The following is a 20,391-nucleotide window of genomic DNA, read 5'->3' as shown; positions in this document are numbered from 1 at the left end:
AACTGAATCTAAATTTCCAGTGCCCGTGACTTTTCTTGAGATCTACGTGCGTACGAACGAAGCAGAGGAGTAAGTTGTGCTTGTCGATGTATCAGAGTTAAAACATTTTAGTTCATCAGTCCCAAGAGAACGGAATTTTTGCAACGAGACTCTCCTACCAATAGCAAAGTTTAACAATCTCATTCCGCTTAAAGCTCTCGCGTAATATTAGGGGGAAAAAAAGAATCGCGAACAAATATAAAAGGTAAGCTTGCATTCATTTTATTATAAATAATTTGGTACAATCCGCTTTTTCAAAGCAGCATCAAAGCGAAATTCTTGTAAATTATATTGTAAAAGTGAACGCACAAAGAATCTTCCCTTTCTACTTACATTTCTTAATTTTGAAAATATATTGCAACATCAACAATTTCCCTAGATAAAAATATTTTCGTTACGCGCATGAATGCTTTTTTATGAATAATAATATAAATTTTGGCATTAACTTCCAAAGACTTCTTGAAACTATCTATTAAAAGCGTTTGAAAAAGGCCTTGTGCTGATCTCAATTTTAAAAATTTCCTTGCTCGCGTAAAAGGACATTTTAGGCCAAGTTCGTGACTTAAATCCAGGCCATCCAGTCGTTTCGTACCCACGGTCGTTTCGCAACCACATTCAGTCGATTCGTACCGAGTTTGAGTCGATTCGTACCCATTCTATATATACTTTCATTTGAAATACCTCAAGCGCGATCGCGTGAATAAATGGTGATTGTTATACACGACAAGTTGGTAAAATCATGCGAGCAAGATACAACCAGAATTCTGTCCTTGACCTCCTAATTAACTGAAAACAACGAATTGTTACCTAGTGCAAGGTAACTCTGACATATACATATACATATATATATACATATATATATATTTTTTTTTTAATAGATCAGTCTCTTGTTTACACTTACCATTTTCTTAATAATAACATGCAGACATTGTGAATGTGAATTTTTTTCTCCCTCTGTTATTAACGATAACAAATTCGTTGATTCTCGTTTTTTTGTCTTTTCCATTCTTACTTAAAACATTCCTAACATGGAAAACATACTTTATTTGTATGGGTACGAAACGACCCGACTAACTGGGTACGAATCGACCTAGCTGGGTGCGAAACGACCGGTACTCAAATCCAAAGAAAACATATATTTTACAAGCACGCTTGACTGAATTAAGCAGGGTTCTGTAATAATGCTACGTATAGCAGCATTAGTTCAACTCATTCTTAACGCTGCTATATGAATACTTCATCCAAGTACGTGCATTCCTTAAAGTATGTCTCCCAGAAAAACTTAAATCAATAGTCCCATGACTTACATGGCTGATAATGCATAGTCATGGCAATAAAGTATACAATTTCATTAACAACTGAACTTGAAGGCTTTACAAGAAAACTAGCATCAATTCATCACCACAACGCAGCCTTTACACCAGCATGTTTTCATTCACAATTTTTCCCTTGACAAGTCAACTTGTCCAAAACTGAATACGCCAGTTATTGAATGAGGCGACTTTTGACAAAGAGGACGTAGGTAAGTTGATAGAGATAATTTGCAATGAAGTTCCAAAGGTTTGAGGAAAACCGTTCTCCAACAGAAAATTTCCAATGCGAAGTGACGTTGACTTAAATTATGGAACCAACAAACGTTTCTTGAGAAGTCCACGAGCCGAACTTTTCCAGCTCATCTCACCTTGGTGTCTCGCTAACAAGGGCACTTAGCTCTCACCAATTGATGTAATAATTCTAATCTCGTGGCGGGGCAAGATGCAGTCTGAAGCGTTCGTCTTCAAAGATATTGCCTGAGCTAGTCGATCGACTGCCGTAAGTATGACTAATAGCATCACTTGACCTTGATAACTCTGATAAAATGGCCAACTGAAATAGAAGGAAATAAAAAGAAGAAAGCAATCATAACTACAGCCTTCCTATAGAATCCCAGAAATCTAAATGTACGCCAGCACACCTTAACGATGCACGCGCCGAGTGGATTTTGATGGCCGCCATATTTGTCTTGCTCTCTACTTCTCTTAAAGTAATCATGCAAAATTCCTCCATCTCCCCGACCTGATCAATCTTTAAGCGAGCGCAAAATATTCTGATGGAGTGCACTGAAGCTGACTCCGTCAGAGTATTTCACCGCTCACCTAAGAAACGGAGAATGTATCGACCAATCCCACATTGGAAAAAGCTGGAACTCAACCAGACCTGGAGTTCTAAGCGCGGTAAACTCATGCCTAGTCCTCATAAAGTTTTTTACTGTGGTATTTTTACCCAGGATTGCCGAAACGTCTTCTAAAAAGGAGAAATCAATCATAACCCCAGCCTCCCCATAGAATCCCAGAAATCTAAATATATGCCGGCATACATTGATGAGGCACGCAATTCGGCGCCGAGAGTATTTCGATGGCCCCGACATTTGTCTCTCTCCACCTCTTTTAAAGTAATCCTGCTTGGTTTTCACCATCTCTCCAGTCTGATCAATCTTTAAAGGAGCGGGAAATTTTCTGATGGAGTGCGCTGAAACTGACTTCGTCAGAGTATTTCACAGTTCAACAGGAAACTGAGAATGTATCGACCAATCCCTGTCGATGCTGTAATTCAATCAATCCGGGAATTCCCAAACCATCCTCTTATCTTAGGATGGTTAAGTATGAAGATCGACAATGAGTGAAAAAAGTTTACAATTAAGCGTCGAAAGTAGCGCCACCTTCTAAACTAGTCAGAAACAAACAACCAATTAAACAAAACAAAAGCAAAATTGAAAAAAAAACATAAATACTTTACATCGAAAGAAGTTAAACGACTGAATGCACCATTATCGTTGCATTATTATTCCGATTTTTGACAAAGATGATTATGATCAAAGAGACCTTTCTCATTTTTGGTAGTTAAGGTTTAAGATCATCTGATACATTAATAGTCAATCTAATTACCCGCGATACACCTTTGTTTTGTGCCTTCAGCCTAGACACTGCCTCGAATTGTTGCTGCGTAAGTGAAGGCACTGATCTTTCAGTCTGTCAAGAGAAGAGACATACGAAGGATAAATAAAACGTAAGTTTACGTAAGGAACCGTGAAGTGTTTCAGAGTCCACTTCCACATCCTATGTTTTATTTTGAAACAGAGAAAACTAAAGGAAAAAAATTGAACACAAGATAATCAAAATGAAATAAAGTCGACTCCCGTCATTGCCGACACCCTCGGGGGAAGATTAAATGTCCGTAATGGCGAGAGTACGTAGTAGCGGGGAACAAGAGAAACAAAATTGTGTTGTAAATAATGCTCTCAAAGAATGTGTAACGACGCAAACATAAAGCTTCTAGCGTGACCTCACGAACCGGAAATCTATTCGGCGACAAGAAGGAAATCCTCCTGTTCACACCCAATTGAAGAATGGTTTCTTCATTTTCATTTATCGTAATGTCGCTTTATATCATGAGAGTCAAAATTTTAGGCGAATTACTTAAGTGTCCGCTATAGTGAGAGTCCGTAATAACGGAAGTTGGTTTCTGTTATTTCTTTGTGCGTTTCGCCGGGGGGCTGGCTCTTGGCCGCAATGGTGGATTGTCTGTAAAAGCGAGGTGTCCGTAGGGTGAGAGTCGACTGTTTCTAGAATAGGAATTAGGTTATTTCATCCAGTTTGTGTTACAAGGGACAACTGGCAACGTATAACCAAAAAATCATAACCTTTAAAAGATTCCCTTAGCAGTTCTAGTCTCTTCACCCATGCCTATGGAAGCTAAAAAAAGTTAATATTTCTCAACAACATAGCAACCCCTCCTTACCTTGGAGAGATCCTCCTTCTTTGCCGCTCCAGAACTTTCTGTTTTGAACTTCTGCACGAGGAAATCATAAAGAAAGGTTGCGTTATTTATACACTAATTTTGTCAACCATTGGGAAGATATTTTGCTTCAAAGATGAAACTGAATAAGCTTGGTTGAAAATTTTTTGCTTAAAATTGTTGCAATAAAGCTAGTAAAAGTTTGTCGATGATGAAGAAAAAAGTACTTGCACCATAGGGAATCTTTTGGCTGTTAAGGCTTCAGTGTCACTCAGTAATATAAGGCCAACAAAGAATTTCCTATATTCTCCTCAACTGTGTCCTACGAATTATATAAGACAACAAGGATAATTTTTTAATGACACATACCTGCACAGATCCGGGTGACAATGGCTTCACTGACTTCCCCAGAACTCTCTTGCCTTTCCACGAAGAAAGACGCGAAAGCCCAGTTTTATTACAGAGCATACAGATCCAATTTCCCTCAGTTCCGGTAGTCCCTGCCATACATTCTGAATGATATACGTGGCCACACCTGAAGAAACCAAAAGAGTAACTAAAGATATTTTTAGAAGATCTAAAAAGCTCCTACACGTTGCAGAATTCAATTAAGTTATGCTTGCTCTGAGCTAAACCAGTCATCTATAAACAAAAGCTTGCCATTCGAAAACAAAATTTAATGATATCCAGACATATGAAGATCCTACATATCCTAATTGGAAGATTAAAAAGATAAAGCGTCTATTGAAGTTCCATAAGAAGAGGCGAAGTCCAACGATTATCCCTTTCGCTACAAGAATCTGACCGAATAAACCACCTGTTCCCAGCCCTCCTCTTCCTTCGCACCCCCAAACATCAGTTCTTCGCTCCTCTTTGCTTCGGAGGATGAAATATAATTTTCAATACTTACATTGCGATACTTCGTGATACATGCTTTATATTTTTACGAATTTTTTTTCAATTCTGACGCCCTAGACAGCAGTTCTATTAAGCTCAATAATAAGACAAAAAAAGTGCAAAAGAATGGATCCTTAAGCATTTGGTATTTAATGAAGGTCACGCTCGGCTTGGCGAGGAAATGTCTAGAAATACTGTTCACGCATTCCTCGTTTGAGTGCCAAGCCAGAGTAAAACTCTTTTTTGCAAGAAGGAAGTTATGTGTTATTGATAGATTTACCATAATATCAAATATGCGAATGTCCTGTGTTTCTGGAGAATAACAAAATGTTAATTCAGTTTCCGTGAGACGCACAGCGACAATGGTCTGTCGGCAAGATTAAGTCTGTCAACTCGAGACAGCTCTCGACATATCATCTCTGCTCTTTTTGATTAGAAAAAAAAACAGCAGTGTGAAATTACGAAACACAACTGAAAGGAAGACGGCAAGGAGCGAATTATATTTAACAATTGGTTCATATGTCAGAGTGCGTTCATCGAGATATGAAGCACGCGGGAAGTTTGGAGAGCACGAAAGATGCGTAAGAGTTGCTCGAAGCGTAGCCGAGAGCGACTCTAGCTTCTTGAGTGCTCTCCAAACTTCCCAAGTGCTTCATATCTCGATGAAAGCACAGCTGACGTATGAACCAATTGTTTTATAACATTTCAACCCAAAGGAAAATTTTTCTCGAGGGATTTGTTTGCTGACGTCATGAGTGTGCAAAATAGGAATATGAAGCACCGCTCGCGCAATTGAATTTGATCAGACAAATTTACTAGCTATGTTATAACGCAAATTGTTTTCCACAATAACTCATACCCTAATACAATAGCCTAACATTTGCACTTTACGCACTATGTCACAAGAAAAAAGGAAGATGTTCTCAAAAAATTTCAAACCCTCAAAAAATATTCTTTTGTCACGTAGATCTTTCTCGTAAGTTTCACCTCACTCGTTTCCCGAGTGAGGTTTGGTTCCCAAACGCGAGAACGGCAACTATGAGGTATTTTAAGCCCTTATGCCTCTGTCTTTCTTTTTCTTTTTTTTTTTTTTTTTAATGTCTTTCTTTTTTTTTTTTTTAATTAACTTGGAGCACCTCTCCTTACACGAGTGACGTCTTCATGATGGAAATGTTTACAATCTGACCTAAATTTGCGCCAGTCCTTGACCTGACCTCTGTGTTTCATTTTCAAGTCAAACACACAACAAGTCGTTTCAACGAACTTCTTTTTCCCGAACAGTTCTAAGGTAGAGTTTTTCGCTTCCACTGTTTCGCTATAGATATTACATCAATTGGCTGCCGAATGGAGGAAGGTAAATATAAAGAATCGTTTTCAAGTAACCTGACAGAGAGACGTAGACGGTGAGTATCAAATCACGCGAGTTTGGCGGCTGCAACAGCGTCTTTAAGTTCTTATGCAACAGATCGCTGTGTTACTGGAATGTTTATAATGGCAATATGGTGAAAGGCGGTTCTTTCAAAGATTGGTCGCAATAGGGTTCCAATACAAAGGTTGAAAAGTTCCTCCTTGCGTAACTGAGCTTTCAAAATCACGCCAGGTGGAGGAAATGAGAACTATCATCGCTCAACATGAGAACCAGATTTTTAGAGTCGCTATTTTGAAAGCTGTCAGAGTAGATAGGAAAGGACGATGGAATCTGTTACTACAGCTTACAGCTTAGCAAAAATAACAGCTGGGTGAGAAGACAAACCGTTTGTATTGCACGGTAGTCCCGCCCGCTATTTCCAAACAAGATCGCCGGCTTTGTTTCGAGCCGAAGTACAGTCAGGTTTAATAATTTCACTATTCAGTCCATTTAGTCGCAAAAAGGCGCCGATTGAGACAAAAGTTGATAAGTTCCTCCTTAAGAAACTGAGCATTCAAAACCACACCACGCAGAAGAAATGAGAACTATATTCGCCCAACGCGTGAACCAGAGTTTTAGAGTCGCTATCTTGAAATCTGTGCAATAAGATACTAAAGGAGGATGGAAAAATGAACCCGCTGACTATGTATAACACGTATCTATTGGTAAAGCTTAGCGAAAATGACATCTGGGTGAGAAGGAAATCCTTTTGTATTGCACGGTGGTCCCTTCCGCTATTTCAAAACAAGATCGTCGGCTTCGGTTAGAGCCGAAGTACAGCCAGGTTTAATAATTTCACTGAGTCACTGAGTCACAGAGTCAATAGTTTGTTCGAGGAAGATGTCCATAAAGCTTGCTGTTGATAGCTAATTCGAGAGATTTCTAAATGTGTGGATAAAAGGGCAGAGGTCGACGTGCTCGATGCATTGCAATGCGTTGGTCGCTTTATTTGTTACAGCAAGTGATTATGCAACATCAAAGCATAGAGTTTAACGATGAAGATGATTCACCGAAACTTTCTGTCATTTTTAAGCGACGCCTGAATAGAGATGGTCTCGTTTTGTCACTGGTTAGGTCACTTCAGCTGGTTCGTAACATTCACTGCTTCTTAACAACGTTTGAGACAAACAATGAGTGCAAGTCAGCATGCTTTTTTTTAGTCGGCATGTAAATAACTAATTAGCAATATTTACTTTTTACTTAAAATCTTACTGCTCACTGGGTTAAGCATTTGGAACGTACTTTTAACTAATCCATGTAGTGATCAAGACGACGGTATTCGCTTGTTCGTGATTTTATCGATATGTGTTCTACTTGAATGCCAGAGGGCAAGATTTTCATATAATCCAACATTATGCATAGAATTCTTTCATAGAAGAAAACAATGGCCTAAAAAACAATCTTAACAACAGATTACCTTTGGGACTGGACTGACGCTTTGTTTCAGAACACGAAGAGGAAACAGCTGTTTGCATAAAGGTTGTCGACAAAACAAACAAACAAAAAAAAAAAACGCAACAACCCTAAGAGGCATTATGGGTAGTTTTTAGTTCACGGCTCCTTCACCTGAAGATTTCAGGGAAATGTGAGAAGACATCACTGTAGAGAACACAGCGGGTTTGATGAAATCATTTTGTTCGCAAGACTGAATTTTAATTCTGACCTTGGTGAAAAACTAAAGAAGAGCGAGGAAAACAACTCCTTGACTTCCACATTTCAGGGAAATAGTAGAAGACATCACTGCAGACAACACAGCGGGTTTGATGACATCATTTTGTTCGCAAGACTGAATTTTAATTCTAACCCTGCTGAAAAACTAAAGATGAGCGACCAAAATGATGTAATTTCAAAAAGAGCTCATTCGAAGTGACCCAAGGAAAAAAATTTCACAACCTAATGTTCTATTATTTTTCCTTCTTGTATTCACGTACATGTCGGTATTCATTCCCTGTTCACTAGTCCTTTTGTCCATATTTATATGTTCCACCTATTAAAGAACATTGATTACCCAATACACAGGTAACCTTTGTCCTTTTTCCGACAACCTTCTGCAGATAGCTGTATACAGAAATACTTCCTGAAACAATTCAAGCTTAATAAACATTACGGCATTATCTACTATCGAGGGTTGAAAATACACTGATTCAAGCCAGAGATTCAAAAGACTCGTAATATCCGTACAAGAGCCTCACAAATGTTAAAATCCTCTAACGGACAAAAAGCAGTGTTCAATTGTAACTAATTCCTAAGATTTGTTAATTGGATGCTATATTCATACAATAGATATAATAACTTCAAGCAGCAAAAACACGACCTGTAAATCCTGTTTCAAGAAAGGATGATCCCAAAACATTACCAATTAATATTTTTTCGACCGAGCCACATAGACACAGGGCTGGATTTGTAGCTAAAATTTTAGTTTTTAAATTTTTTAAAATTTGTTATGAAACGCGTAATTTTTCGGTTATCACTTGGATAAGTTGTTCGGAGATTTATGCGGTAAAGAACACGATAGCCCATCCTACAATAGTCTGAACCTGTTTCCAGGGCATGTGCCGATAGCATGTACCTATTAAGGATATTGTTACACTTCCGGTACAGACCACTGCAGAGTCAAACAAAGGTGACATAGCCTCATAGATCGATAATAAAACAACAAATGTGTAAATCACACTAAAGTAATTATTTCATTCGTTTTTTTCCGCAGACTCAACGGCATCATTTGCATTACGATAACCGTTGCATTCTTGCTGCTATTTATAATTATATTCCCGATTGTCTGGACGACTTACAAAGAGGAACCAATCCCCACCAAGAGCGTGGGGATTCCTCCTCCACCAACTGGTCCACCAGGAGCGGATGGCCCCTATAAACACGCGGTTGTTGCGTCAGACGCTGGCCTATGCTCAGAGATAGGCCGTGACATTCTAAAGAAAAATGGGTCAGCCATGGATGCTTCCATCGCTACCTTGTTCTGTATTGGGGTTTACAACATGCATTCGGCCGGTATCGGGGGAGGCGGCTTCCTGGTTGTGTACGACAAGAGCAATAAATTTGTGGAGGTCATAGACTTTCGCGAAGAAGCCCCGGGGAAGGCCAACAGAAACATGTATGTTAATGAAACGATGAGCTCCAAATTAGGTGCGTTTTAGTTTTACATGATTAAAACCGAATTTTCGTGACCAGAATGATCCACTCGGAAAGTCACCGTAAAAGGAAATAATCAGTCCCGTGTCGAAATATACTTGACAAATGATGGATCCTCCAAAACATTAAGACTCTCTATCCAATTATTATTACAACAAAAGGCACTAATGAAACGTATCTTAATTCATTTTGGAGAGTAATTTTCCTCTCTTCGAGCTACGAAATAAAATTTCACTGGAAACAGAGTTCCATCATGGAAACAGTGTGTAATTGGAAATGGAATTCCAGAAGTCAGTCCTTGGGAGTTCTAATTTCACCATAATCAATACAGTATTCATGTGCTTGTCGGTCTATATTCAGGTACATGGGTTCGATCAATTCATATCACATGTATAACAACCTTAACTTCCTATCACGGACTCTGCCTACTACGTTCTGATCTCGAAGGTCAAGTAGTTGCGAGAGTGTAAAATAACCAGATAAAATCGAATCAGTTCAAAGTGGTTAATTACATGTAATTATTTCCCGACGACACTTCATCTTATTTGACGTCTGACTTTTATCTTGTTATTTTTATTATAAATATACTTTTTTTAAATCACCATACAAACTGGTTAGGTCCCACAGCCTCTGGGGTGCCCGGCGAGGTGAAAGGTTTTTACGAAGGCTGGAAAAAGTATGGCAAACTTCCCTGGAGGGAACTGGTGCAGCCTTCCATTGACATGGCCAAAAAAGGATTTCCATTTGGTTATGCTGCTTACAAGGCGGCCGCAAGGCCAACTGTCAAGCCTCTTCTTAAAAAAGATCCCGGCTTGAGGTTTGTAAAAATGTGTAGATAATCGGCTTTAGGATTGAATTTATGAGTTCCATTTTACACTTCAAAGTATTCTTCACAACGCGCGCTTGTGCATGTACTATTCACACAAACAAGTTCCCCGAAAAAGGTCTTCGCCTGACAATTTTTCTTGGCAGTGTAAATGAGTGTCAACTCTTTCTAAGTCAGATTTCGTAAGCTATGACTGTTTTAAATAATTATAAGAAAAAAAGAAGGGATATGATATTTCCTGCAGGTAACACAAAGTAATAGGTCTGCTCTCTACGGTAGATTTATTTATCGTACTCGCTTTGCTTCAAAGATAACTATGTCTGCACGGAGGGTGACAATAAAACTTCAATTGAATGACAAATAATATATTTTTCTCCTTTATTCTTAATCCCCATATCATTAAAAACTGCTACTTTTAACTTAAAGGGAACTTCTCTTTAACAAGAAAGGCGAATTAAAGCAGCTAGGCGAGACCCTGTACATGCCCAAGTATGCGAAAACACTGGAGAAAATTCGTGACAAACCTGATGATTTTTACAACGGAAAACTGGCCGAGGACATTGTAAAGGATGTCAAGGAAGGCGGCGGTATTTTTACCTTGGAAGATTTAAAGAAATACAAGGCAAAATTCAAGATACCCATACAAGGAACTCTGGGGAAGTACAACTGGTACTCGACCCCTCCCCCCGGAAGTGGTGCGGTGCTGAGTCTTATCCTGAATATTTTAAAAGGTAGGAAAACACAACGAGGGCCTTGCCGATGGGGAGGTGGGCTCTAAAGGAACAACTGACCCCCCTTCTCCTTTGTGGTATGAGGAAAGACACAGTTAAAATTAATTTTTTCCCATAAATTTTTCAACTCAAAGACAGATCCCTCGACAATAAAGTTAAATTTGAGATTGCATGTTGGAATGTAATATGTATAAACGGGGAAGGAGAGTCCTTAATAACTTGTGCTTCTTCATTCGTTTGTTTGGTCCTGTCTTGCTTGTTTGTTAAAACACATGTTTGCTAGATTCTTTCCGAGGCAGGGGTAGTTAAAAAATAAAGGAATTTAATCCATTTAGGATCAATATCAGTATCCGGGCAACAGCCCACCTACCCCTCCCATAACCCAACATTCACCCTAACTTGTTATTAATTGACTGTTATTGGGTTAGGGGAGGTGTAGGTGGGCAGTTGCCCAGATAATGATATTGATCTGGAATTTATGTGTGCAAGACACTCTTGTTTCACATGATTTGCAACATAACTCTGGTCTCTCTGGACCACACCTTCAACCGTTCACGAGGTAGATTTCTCACCATAGAAACTACTGATACCTCTATATGAATCAAGCCACTCACTTAGTTTTGCCACCTTATATCCTTAAGGATACAACATGAAGCCATCAGATCGGAATGGAACAAAGAATTCGGTCGTGACCTACCACAGGATTGTAGAGGCTTTTAAGTTTGCGTATGCGTACAGAGCTTTGTTGGGAGACCAGGACTTTGCAAATGTAACACAGGTAATCCCATAACTTCGATCAAAATCGTGTCTCTTAACTTGCTATTGGTCCGTTACACGAAGTCGTCATGGATTAAAATATCGTATGAACGGATAGGTTGAGTCTAAAAATTTCAGCCTAGATGCCTGCGGAAGTTATGCTCTTCTTATCGCAGTTAGTGATCCCTTGTGTTATCTTCTTCCTAGCACTCTCCCTTAGATACGAGAACAGCTATACTAAAGGAATAATTAGACTTAAGTCACCCAAAGAATGCCTTGTCATGTTTTGACCTCTGTTAATATACGTCTCTGAGCTTCGAGTCGTGTGGCCGGAAATACTGTGCGCTCAGCGCCTTTCTAAATACAGGAGTACAACTTCTCAGTAAGAGGAAACCGTGTAAAAAAGCTGCTCATCCCCTTGCGCAAAAGAAGTGAAAATTCAAACTGTGTTATCTGCTATGGTGTTAGTTAACCTATGAGCTCTAACAGGTGATTATAACGTAACCTCTCCTTAGAATGTTAAAATATAACCCCGTGAACAGGTGATGAAACTGAGTTGCTAACGCGTTATCTTGATGCAGGATTAATTTCCCCTGAAACATGGGCAAGTAAAGCGCTATGAAGGAAAACACTACATGTAATCAGATCTTAGGAGATAAAAGTCTAAAAATAAGAGAAAAAGATCGAAAACATTTTTTCAATATCTTGCATTGTAGGTTATCAAGGAAATGACAAACGAGACGTTTGCAGAATCTCTACGTCAGAGGATCCGGGACGACCGCACATTCACAAATTACACACACTACGGTGACTTCTATCAAAAATCCAACGATCAGGGGACTTCACACTTGTCTGTTATTGCAGAAAATGGCGACGCTGTTTCAGCAACTACAACGATCAATCTGTAGTAGGTCATTTGGTGTAAATAAGGGTTATTTCACTCGGCAACTTTCGTTTACTACCGAGCTGTTCACATATCACGCATAAAACAGAAACATGAATACTCAAGGAACATTTGAAGTGTAAAATTTGAAGTTCGAAATGTGAAATGTGAAGTGTGACAGAAAATATAAAATACCATGCGTCGAACTTTGTGCATCTCGCTATACCCTGCTTTTTTTTTTCTTTTTCTTTTTTTTTTTTTTGCTGTTTTGTTTGATTGTTTGTTTGTTTTGTTTTTGTCTTTTTCTGTTTCTGTTACTTTTACTTTTAAACAGATGTTAACTTACCAAATTCCGAATGTGAAATGTGAAGTGTGACAGAAAATATAAAATACCATGCGTCGAACTTTGTGCATCTCGCTATACCCTGCTTTTTTTTTCTTTTTCTTTTTTTTTTTTGCTGTTTTGTTTGATTGTTTGTTTGTTTTGTTTTTGTCTTTTTCTGTTTCTGTTACTTTTACTTTTAAACAGATGTTAACTTACCTAATTCCGAGAGCACTTTACTTGCGCCTTTGAATCTCTAAGCATAGTAAATTGAATTTCATCATTGTTCTTTTAGCTATGGATCGAAATATCGATCGACTCGTACTGGAATCATTTACAACAACGAAATGGACGACTTTTCGACTCCAGGGGAAGAAAACTGGTTCGGTGTTTTACCATCAGAATCAAATATGATCGTACCAGGGAAAAGACCTCAATCCTCCACCACACCCTCTATATTTGTGGATAAAAGCGGAGTGGCACGTTTGGTTCTTGGTGCGTCTGGTGGAACGAAAATAACAACTGCAGTTTCCCTGGTAAGACAGCGGAAAATCTCGAAATAATTTTGCGGCTCAGTTAATCAGGCAAACACAGAAAAATATCGAAACTAAAAGTTTTTACGGCAGATGGCAATCATAATTCACGAAAGTGGTAAAAGAGTAAAAAAATAAAGTTGTTCGCGAGTTGCCTCAGTTTCGACTCCACAGTTGATCGAGCCATGAAGAGCCCGTTGGCGAGATTCACAAGGTTCTTGTGTGACGAGCATTTTGCATTCTGCTAGAATACGCATTGTCGAGAGCGTCTTGTCATGCACCAGAAATATATATATGTATGTATATATATATATATATATATTGAGAGTCTAGGTTCGAAAAATTGCAGAGTTGAGTTGCGAAGGAATCAAAAACGGACACCAGCAACTTGGTTCTTCATAATAATAAGAGGTTTACAGGTACATTCCTTGATCTTGCTTTCCGATAATTCATTGTTTGTTATTTTTATTTACTCTATAGGTTACAATGAATTATCTCTGGTTTGGCCGAACCCTCCCTCAAGCCGTTGTCGATCCCAGGCTCCACCATCAGTTACAACCGATGTATATTCGTATCGACGAAGATTACCCCATGCCTCTGCCGATCCAAGAAGGATTAAAGAAGCTTGGGCATAAAGTAGAGGCCAAGAGCCTTTACGCAGTGGTCCAGGCTGTGGCAAGGAACAAAGATGGGACATTGACTGGCAAATCGGACCCAAGGAAGAGTAGCTGGGCGGCTGGATACTGATTATTAGTGTAACGCAATGCAACGAAACTTTCTATCACGCAACATACAGTAAAAATATCTAAGTATTAGAGAGCGAGTTTCTTGTTAGAGGAGATCTGCGTCATTGAAAAGAGAAAGTCTTTGTAACCTTAATTTGTATAACTGCTGCCATGACTTGAAGGTTACAGTTATAACTAACTTTAGAGCGTGATCCTAAGAATAGTATCCCATAATGCACTTCAAATGTCGTAACGTGTAACACAACGAGTTTACTTGAGGAATTTAGATTTCACAGCAAAATTTCATAAAATAAACTGGCAATGTGGGGTCAGTGAGGTATTTTTATGATATCGTCCTTAATTCAGAAAAACCGGGGAGTAAGTTGTACGCAATAAGTCCTATGTCACATAGGACTTATTGCGTACAAATATCACATGGCACAAAATCCGACTGCTGGATCGATAGTAAATTGCGCACTAGCACATCCGAAGTAGAGGAAATATCAGCCCGATTGACTAGGTTAAGATCTTGCTGCCAATGCGATATCGTACTGGTCAAGTAAATTTTCAGACGTCAGATACATGTTGCAACCCAGCTTCAATAAAAAGCTGTCAAATCGATCATACACAAAAGTAAACATGACAAAACAAATATACTACCAAAACAAAAGACCAAAAAAAAACAAAAAAACCTTGAAGTGAACTGTTAATCAAAAGAAACATTCATACCGGTCTTTTTCCAGCAGTTCTGCCTCGCTTTCAAACTAATTCAGTTTCACAAGATGATCTACATAGTTTTTAAAAATAGATATAACTTTAATGATGAGTGGCTGACGCCGAGTTCACTTCCTCACCTGTATATCAAAAGATCATCCCGTTGACCACTTGCAGTATCATCAGTATAGAGCCTATGACAGATACAACACCTTGACGACTTGGGTGTCATTCCATGGTTACTCTGATTTTTAAGATGGCTGAGAGAGGAGTGAAGATCCCCAGAGAGTAATTTGTTGGTTGTTTTTAAAAGAGTCTGAAGATGAAAAAAAGAAAATGGTTAAAGGTCAAAGCTCACGAGGTGATATGACACAACGACTATTCACCTCGCGTGACATGAGAAAATTTCGAAATCTATGTCTCTATGACATAAAATTTTGTCGCTAGGAGCAGTCACACGAACTCGATGGTTTTCTTCCGGCTTTGAGGCACGTAAATTTCTGATTTTTTGCATATATATATATGACAGTGTAAGTGCAACCAGTCAGATGGTGTCTTTCGGCTTTGAAGCACGCAACTTTCTGATATTTTTTTTCAATCTGACAATGTGGTTGCAGCAGAATTATACATAACAATGAGTTGACCCAGAGAAAAAAATACTCACCGATTCATATGTGTAAGTGTCTAACATTCCTAAAATAAGTTCCTTAATTTCACCAAATTTACCAGTACTGTAAGTCGGATCCTATAGTAAAGAAAAGATAAGTTCAAATGAACTCGGTGGAAGGTAAATGAATAGAGTGCAGAAGGTAAATAAATAGAGTGCAGAAGGTAAATAAATAGAGTGCAGAAAGCGAATGAATAAGAGTGCAAAAAGCAAGAGTTATTTTTAAAACAATAAAAATAGTAGAAAGAAAAGTAATCATTAATTTTGATCAGAAGTAATGCAAATTTCACAAGAAATCAAAGGAAACACAAGTTAGCAGCTTGATGTGCGAAAAAAAAAGAAGTCGCAGCTGACTGGCTGAGAGGATAGCGGGAGTTTCCTGAACCAATCACAAGGCGAAATGAACCAACACCAATCCAATCCTAGATTCAACTCGCCACTCAACCGGAAATTTGTCTTTTAAATCAATGGAAATTTACCTGCATAATCTTCTGTAAAATGGCCGGTAACGATATATAGCCCATCATGCTGTTTAAAACGTGTCTTGTCTGATCTTTAAAAGCTACAATAAATGTATAAATCATGATTAAGTTTTATCTTCGATTCAACTTTAATGTTCCTCCTCGCTTTCTCTCTCTCTCTCTCTCTCTCTCTCTCTCTCTCTTTTAAACTTCCTTTTAGTAACTTAAAGTGATAATTCTAAACTAGTTTCTCACAATTGTTAAAAATCATTCGTATCTACATATCAGCTTACGAAACTGCATAAAAAGTAATTCAGAAAGGAGACTACAATGTGAGAACAATGACGTAAGGTTCTTACCTAAAAAATATGCACTAGTTGTATCTTTACATTTCCGTTGAGGGGCCATGACGGTTTCGAGAAGAGGAAACCATAAAGCCTGGTAAGACACAAACGTTAAAGTTGGTCATTTTCTACAATGATGAAATTTGCTCTTAGTAGTAAAGACTTTCAACTTCGTGTTTCTTCCAGTGGATGAAAAGGAAAAAGACAACAACAAATCAAAGAGGAATGAAGATTGCTAAGAATGGAGAGTATCAAAGCGGACTACAAATGACGAACTTAAAAAAAATATTGGCTCCTTAACCCCTGAGCTCAGAGCTTCATCACTGAGGATTATTTTAGTTTATAAATGTGGATGTTGTTGTACGAGAACAAAGTAGCAACAAAGTAGCAACGTTGATCACGATTAGGTACAAGTTAATTACAGAAACAGACAGAAATGAAAGGTCTACGCAAAGTATGAGGGAACGGGAGGGCGACTAATTTTACTACGGTCCTGGTAACGCTGCTTCAGCTTTACAAATTTCTTCCTCGTGGCTCGAGAAAGTGTCAGATTGTCTTCTTTGCTCAGTATTCTTCAATACTCCTGGTTGGAAAGATGTATCTTAGGAGCAACGAATCTTGTCACCAAAATTGTGCTTTACCTCTCTGTCCGTTTCTTCAAGTCTCCCAGAATTTCTTTGGCACAGAGGAATTAAAACTCCTAGTAAAACAGCCTCAATGTTTGTAGTAAGCTTCCTGATTTCTGGAAGAGAACCCTTCAAATCAGTGTTAAAATAAACTTACATATTCTGTTATGTGCGTGGCGTATGTTTATTTCGTGGATCAAATAGTTGAAATCTGCTAAACAGATGGAGCGAAAACGTCTGAAATAATGTTAACCTTTTCAGCTCACTTATCAAAAATTAGATTATGGGCTAGAGATTTTTATCGCGTGATGGCATAACATCTTACAAAAAAAATCACTGTACCGTTCAGAGATGGTGATTCGTTTTCCTCAAAAACATCACAAAGAACTTTTACTTTCACCTTTAACGTCTGCAAAAAGAGTAGAAAATGATCATGAACTGCTTCTGACAACGAAGGAGAATACAGGCATACGTACCTCTAAAAGAAGCTGGAAAGCTCCATGAATATCGCCAGCCTTCTCCAGTAGATAGGATGTAGCATATGTGTTGTTAAATTGGCGAACAATCTACAACAAAAAAGCAAAACGCACGAGGGACAATCAGAAAATGTGTTCATCATATTAACTATCATTAAAACCCATTCTATGCTGTTCAGTTGGAACATGAGAAAATAAATGTTATGCAATGCTTTGTTTAAGATTTTTGATTGCTTTTTCGGTACTTTGCGTTTCCTTAGTAAAGCGGTTTGACAAAACAATAGCTCTGGGGAACACAGCGCGTGAGTTGATTACAAAATGACGGCATAATGTGGAAATTTCAAGTCCACAAATCACAACATATTATCCAAAACTACACGTCAAAAGGCCAGGTCAAGTGGCATTAAATAACACGATTACAATCCCACTCTTGAAAGCAAAATGTAATAACTTTACGGCTGTAATTTGACTCAATTTCTTTTCGTGATAAAGTGGAAAACTATAGGAATTGTGATCTCTCATTATGCAAAATTTTTAGTGCAAACGAAACTTAAAAGTCTTATATCTAGTCATTTCTAAAAATTCCATCGCCATATTTTAAGATTACTCCATACATACCGCCAAAGTTTCTTCAAGTCTGTAGTTTTCAGTATTTCTTAAATAACTGTGCACCAGATCTGGCTGGTATCTACACATCAGCTCGATGTATTTTTCGTGGACTTCAGCGTCAGGTGTGTCCTCTGGGCGGCTAGGGGTCTGGGATCTGAAATAAAGATGAGACGAGACAAAAAGGACTAAATGGCAAAACAGCAATGTCTCTCGGCCATTCTAGAATAACATATCAATCACGGCACTCGCGCCATGAAAGTTCTTTCGAATATAGAAGAAACGCATTCCATTGCTCAAACTAATAAAATCACCGAGCTTTCCATATAATTGACCACTTAGAACATGATTGCCGAACGTCTGCTCTATTTTCAGAATATTGAATCGTTGTATAAAAAAAATAAAAAAGGTACCTGCTTCTTTATCATCGCGGTGGGAAAATTCCCACCGTGACGGTAAGCTAAAAAAAAACTATCTCTTAGCAAGCAACGGACACCGTTTAGCTTCAAGGACTCGTTTAAAGCATTTCCTTTTGAGAACTTTAAAAGGGTGTTCCCTTTTTGTATACCATGTCACAAAATAACAAAAACAGAAAAAGAAACAGAACAAAAGAAAACATGAAATAAACAAGCAAATAACGACAAAAGAAAGAAAGCAGAACAAAACAAAAACCAACATAGAAAAAAAAAATCACTCAAGGAGATTCTGTCACCTGATGCATACGGTAACTTGAAGCGCTAAGTCAGTTGAATAAACTGAGAACCATTTCATACTCTGCCCAGTCCATTCTCGTGACGTTTCATCACAGTTAAGAGAGAAACTCAGAAATTTCTTTGAATTCACTAACATATAATTTATCCTAAAGAATATTTTTTGCTCACTTATTCTCAAACACGCCTTTTAGAAATTCATACTGCACAGTCGATTGTCCCTGAGGAAAGAAAGAAAGAAAGGAGAAAAGAATATTTAACGAAAAAAAAGGGAAGGAAAAGGAAGGGAAGTATAAGCAGGAGAGCACTTGCACATTTTTGCCCAGAAATACACGCAGTGACGAAAATGGCGGATTTGACGAAATTTTGTCTCACCGAGTGAATGTTCATGGATTTTACGATTCGGGCGGATTTTAGTCAAATTCGTCGATGCGAAACTAGCTTAGCGGAGATGACAATTTTGAAAAATTTTAGTCAAATCCGTCATTTTCATTAATGCATGCATTTCTGGACATATGGCAATACCATGCACATTCTTAAGCAAATCGCTAACCAAAGATATTCCTGCTTTTCGTCTCCTTTTGCAAACTACTTTACTTCAAGGAAAATAGGCATAAAAATACATGCAGATTAAAAAAATGGCTTCACAAATAGATAAACAATCTCTACCAGGTAATTATACATGCACAGTTCAAATCAAACCGATAATGCAACCGTTATATTTTTTTGTATTCTCTTCCTTATCCTATCATAGGCACAGTACGTGCCACATATATGAAGATTGGCCTTTAATTATCTAAAAGCGTCAAATTCGTCTGTCATCACACAGGCAGCCCAAGCTCCTGCTGTGAAATGATTATCTCACAGCTGGAGCTTGGGCCGCTTGTGGTCATAACTGCAAATTCAACAACACACTCACCTCTAACTGACGGATAACGGAAGTCAAGATATCCGGAAATTCAGTGAGAATCATTTGAGCTGTTTTTCCGCAGTCGATTGAAAGAAAGCTCTGAAAGTTTAATACAAAACGTTCCTAACCTTTAGAAACAAATCTAAGTTACCGGTTTTCAAGGGGGTGTATATCATCTAATACGTGTTCGGTTGCTCGTAAGAGGTCAGCTTCAATCAAAGGGCTGTAATGCTTGTTACGCTGTACATAGCAGGTCCCCACAACCTGGGCCTTCGCAAACCAATGGAGTTTAACTACAAAGCAGCATTTTCAGGTGGTACTATTTATCATGGTGTACCAAGTAACTACAACTTTTTAGCCTCTGAAAGGGATCCTAGTGTGTGACCATTCAAAAAATTGTTACCTCGAAATATTGCGTTCACGTGTTAAACTGTTATCAGTGTAGGGTTGTGGATAAAACTATCCTGTGTAACAACACAGGATAAGGGCTTCTACGCATTTTGTGATGGTTCTGTTTTCTTAACAGTAAAACTTGTTTGCACATAAATATAAATCAAGATATAGAATTAAGTATGTGATAAAGTAGAAGTACCAATATTATGACAAACGTAAAACATTTTTTAGGAAATCATAGTTTAACTGATAAATAATATTCATTTGCCTACTCCTTGAGAGAGCTGGTAAGTTTTTTTGATCCTAGCAGTATGCAGGCCGCGTGTCATATGGACTTCGTATTAGACCTCGCTCACCGTGGAGTCTCTGTGGCTCAGTGGTTAGAGCATCGGAGCGCGGAATCCGAAGGTCTGAGGTTCCATTCCTCATAGGGACTCAGAATT

General features: G+C 38.4%; 2 protein-coding genes across 2 annotated transcripts in view; one reads left to right on the top strand and one right to left on the bottom strand.

Moving 5' to 3' along the window:
- Positions 1-291: 291 nt before the first annotated feature.
- LOC131787432 (vacuolar protein sorting-associated protein 8 homolog) overlaps positions 292-20,391 on the bottom strand; it is a 43,529-nt gene continuing 23,429 nt past the window's right edge. The window contains exons 40-53 of the mRNA XM_059104539.2: positions 19,565-19,654; positions 18,817-18,866; positions 17,948-18,092; positions 17,330-17,419; positions 17,196-17,262; positions 16,869-16,969; positions 16,243-16,321; positions 15,902-15,984; positions 15,420-15,500; positions 14,896-15,071; positions 4,183-4,348; positions 3,817-3,867; positions 2,964-3,047; positions 292-1,905 (exon numbers count right to left, since the gene is read on the bottom strand). Coding sequence (XP_058960522.2) covers positions 1,774-1,905; positions 2,964-3,047; positions 3,817-3,867; positions 4,183-4,348; positions 14,896-15,071; positions 15,420-15,500; positions 15,902-15,984; positions 16,243-16,321; positions 16,869-16,969; positions 17,196-17,262; positions 17,330-17,419; positions 17,948-18,092; positions 18,817-18,866; positions 19,565-19,654 — 1,395 coding nt within the window. The 3' untranslated portion in view covers positions 292-1,773. The remainder of the gene's footprint in view (positions 1,906-2,963; positions 3,048-3,816; positions 3,868-4,182; positions 4,349-14,895; positions 15,072-15,419; positions 15,501-15,901; positions 15,985-16,242; positions 16,322-16,868; positions 16,970-17,195; positions 17,263-17,329; positions 17,420-17,947; positions 18,093-18,816; positions 18,867-19,564; positions 19,655-20,391) is intronic.
- Positions 5,926-15,684, top strand: LOC131787431 (glutathione hydrolase 1 proenzyme). The gene is made up of 8 exons (XM_059104538.2): positions 5,926-6,113; positions 8,826-9,259; positions 9,884-10,082; positions 10,518-10,822; positions 11,464-11,600; positions 12,295-12,485; positions 13,079-13,319; positions 13,797-15,684. The coding sequence occupies exons 1-8, from the start codon at positions 6,055-6,057 to the stop codon at positions 14,061-14,063; spliced, it is 1,833 nt and encodes a 610-aa protein (XP_058960521.2). The 5' UTR covers positions 5,926-6,054; the 3' UTR covers positions 14,064-15,684.

Source organism: Pocillopora verrucosa, chromosome 13 (genome assembly GCF_036669915.1).
Source record: "Pocillopora verrucosa isolate sample1 chromosome 13, ASM3666991v2, whole genome shotgun sequence".
NCBI lineage: Eukaryota > Metazoa > Cnidaria > Anthozoa > Scleractinia > Pocilloporidae > Pocillopora > Pocillopora verrucosa.
This window is presented reverse-complemented; position numbering and strand designations above follow the sequence as displayed.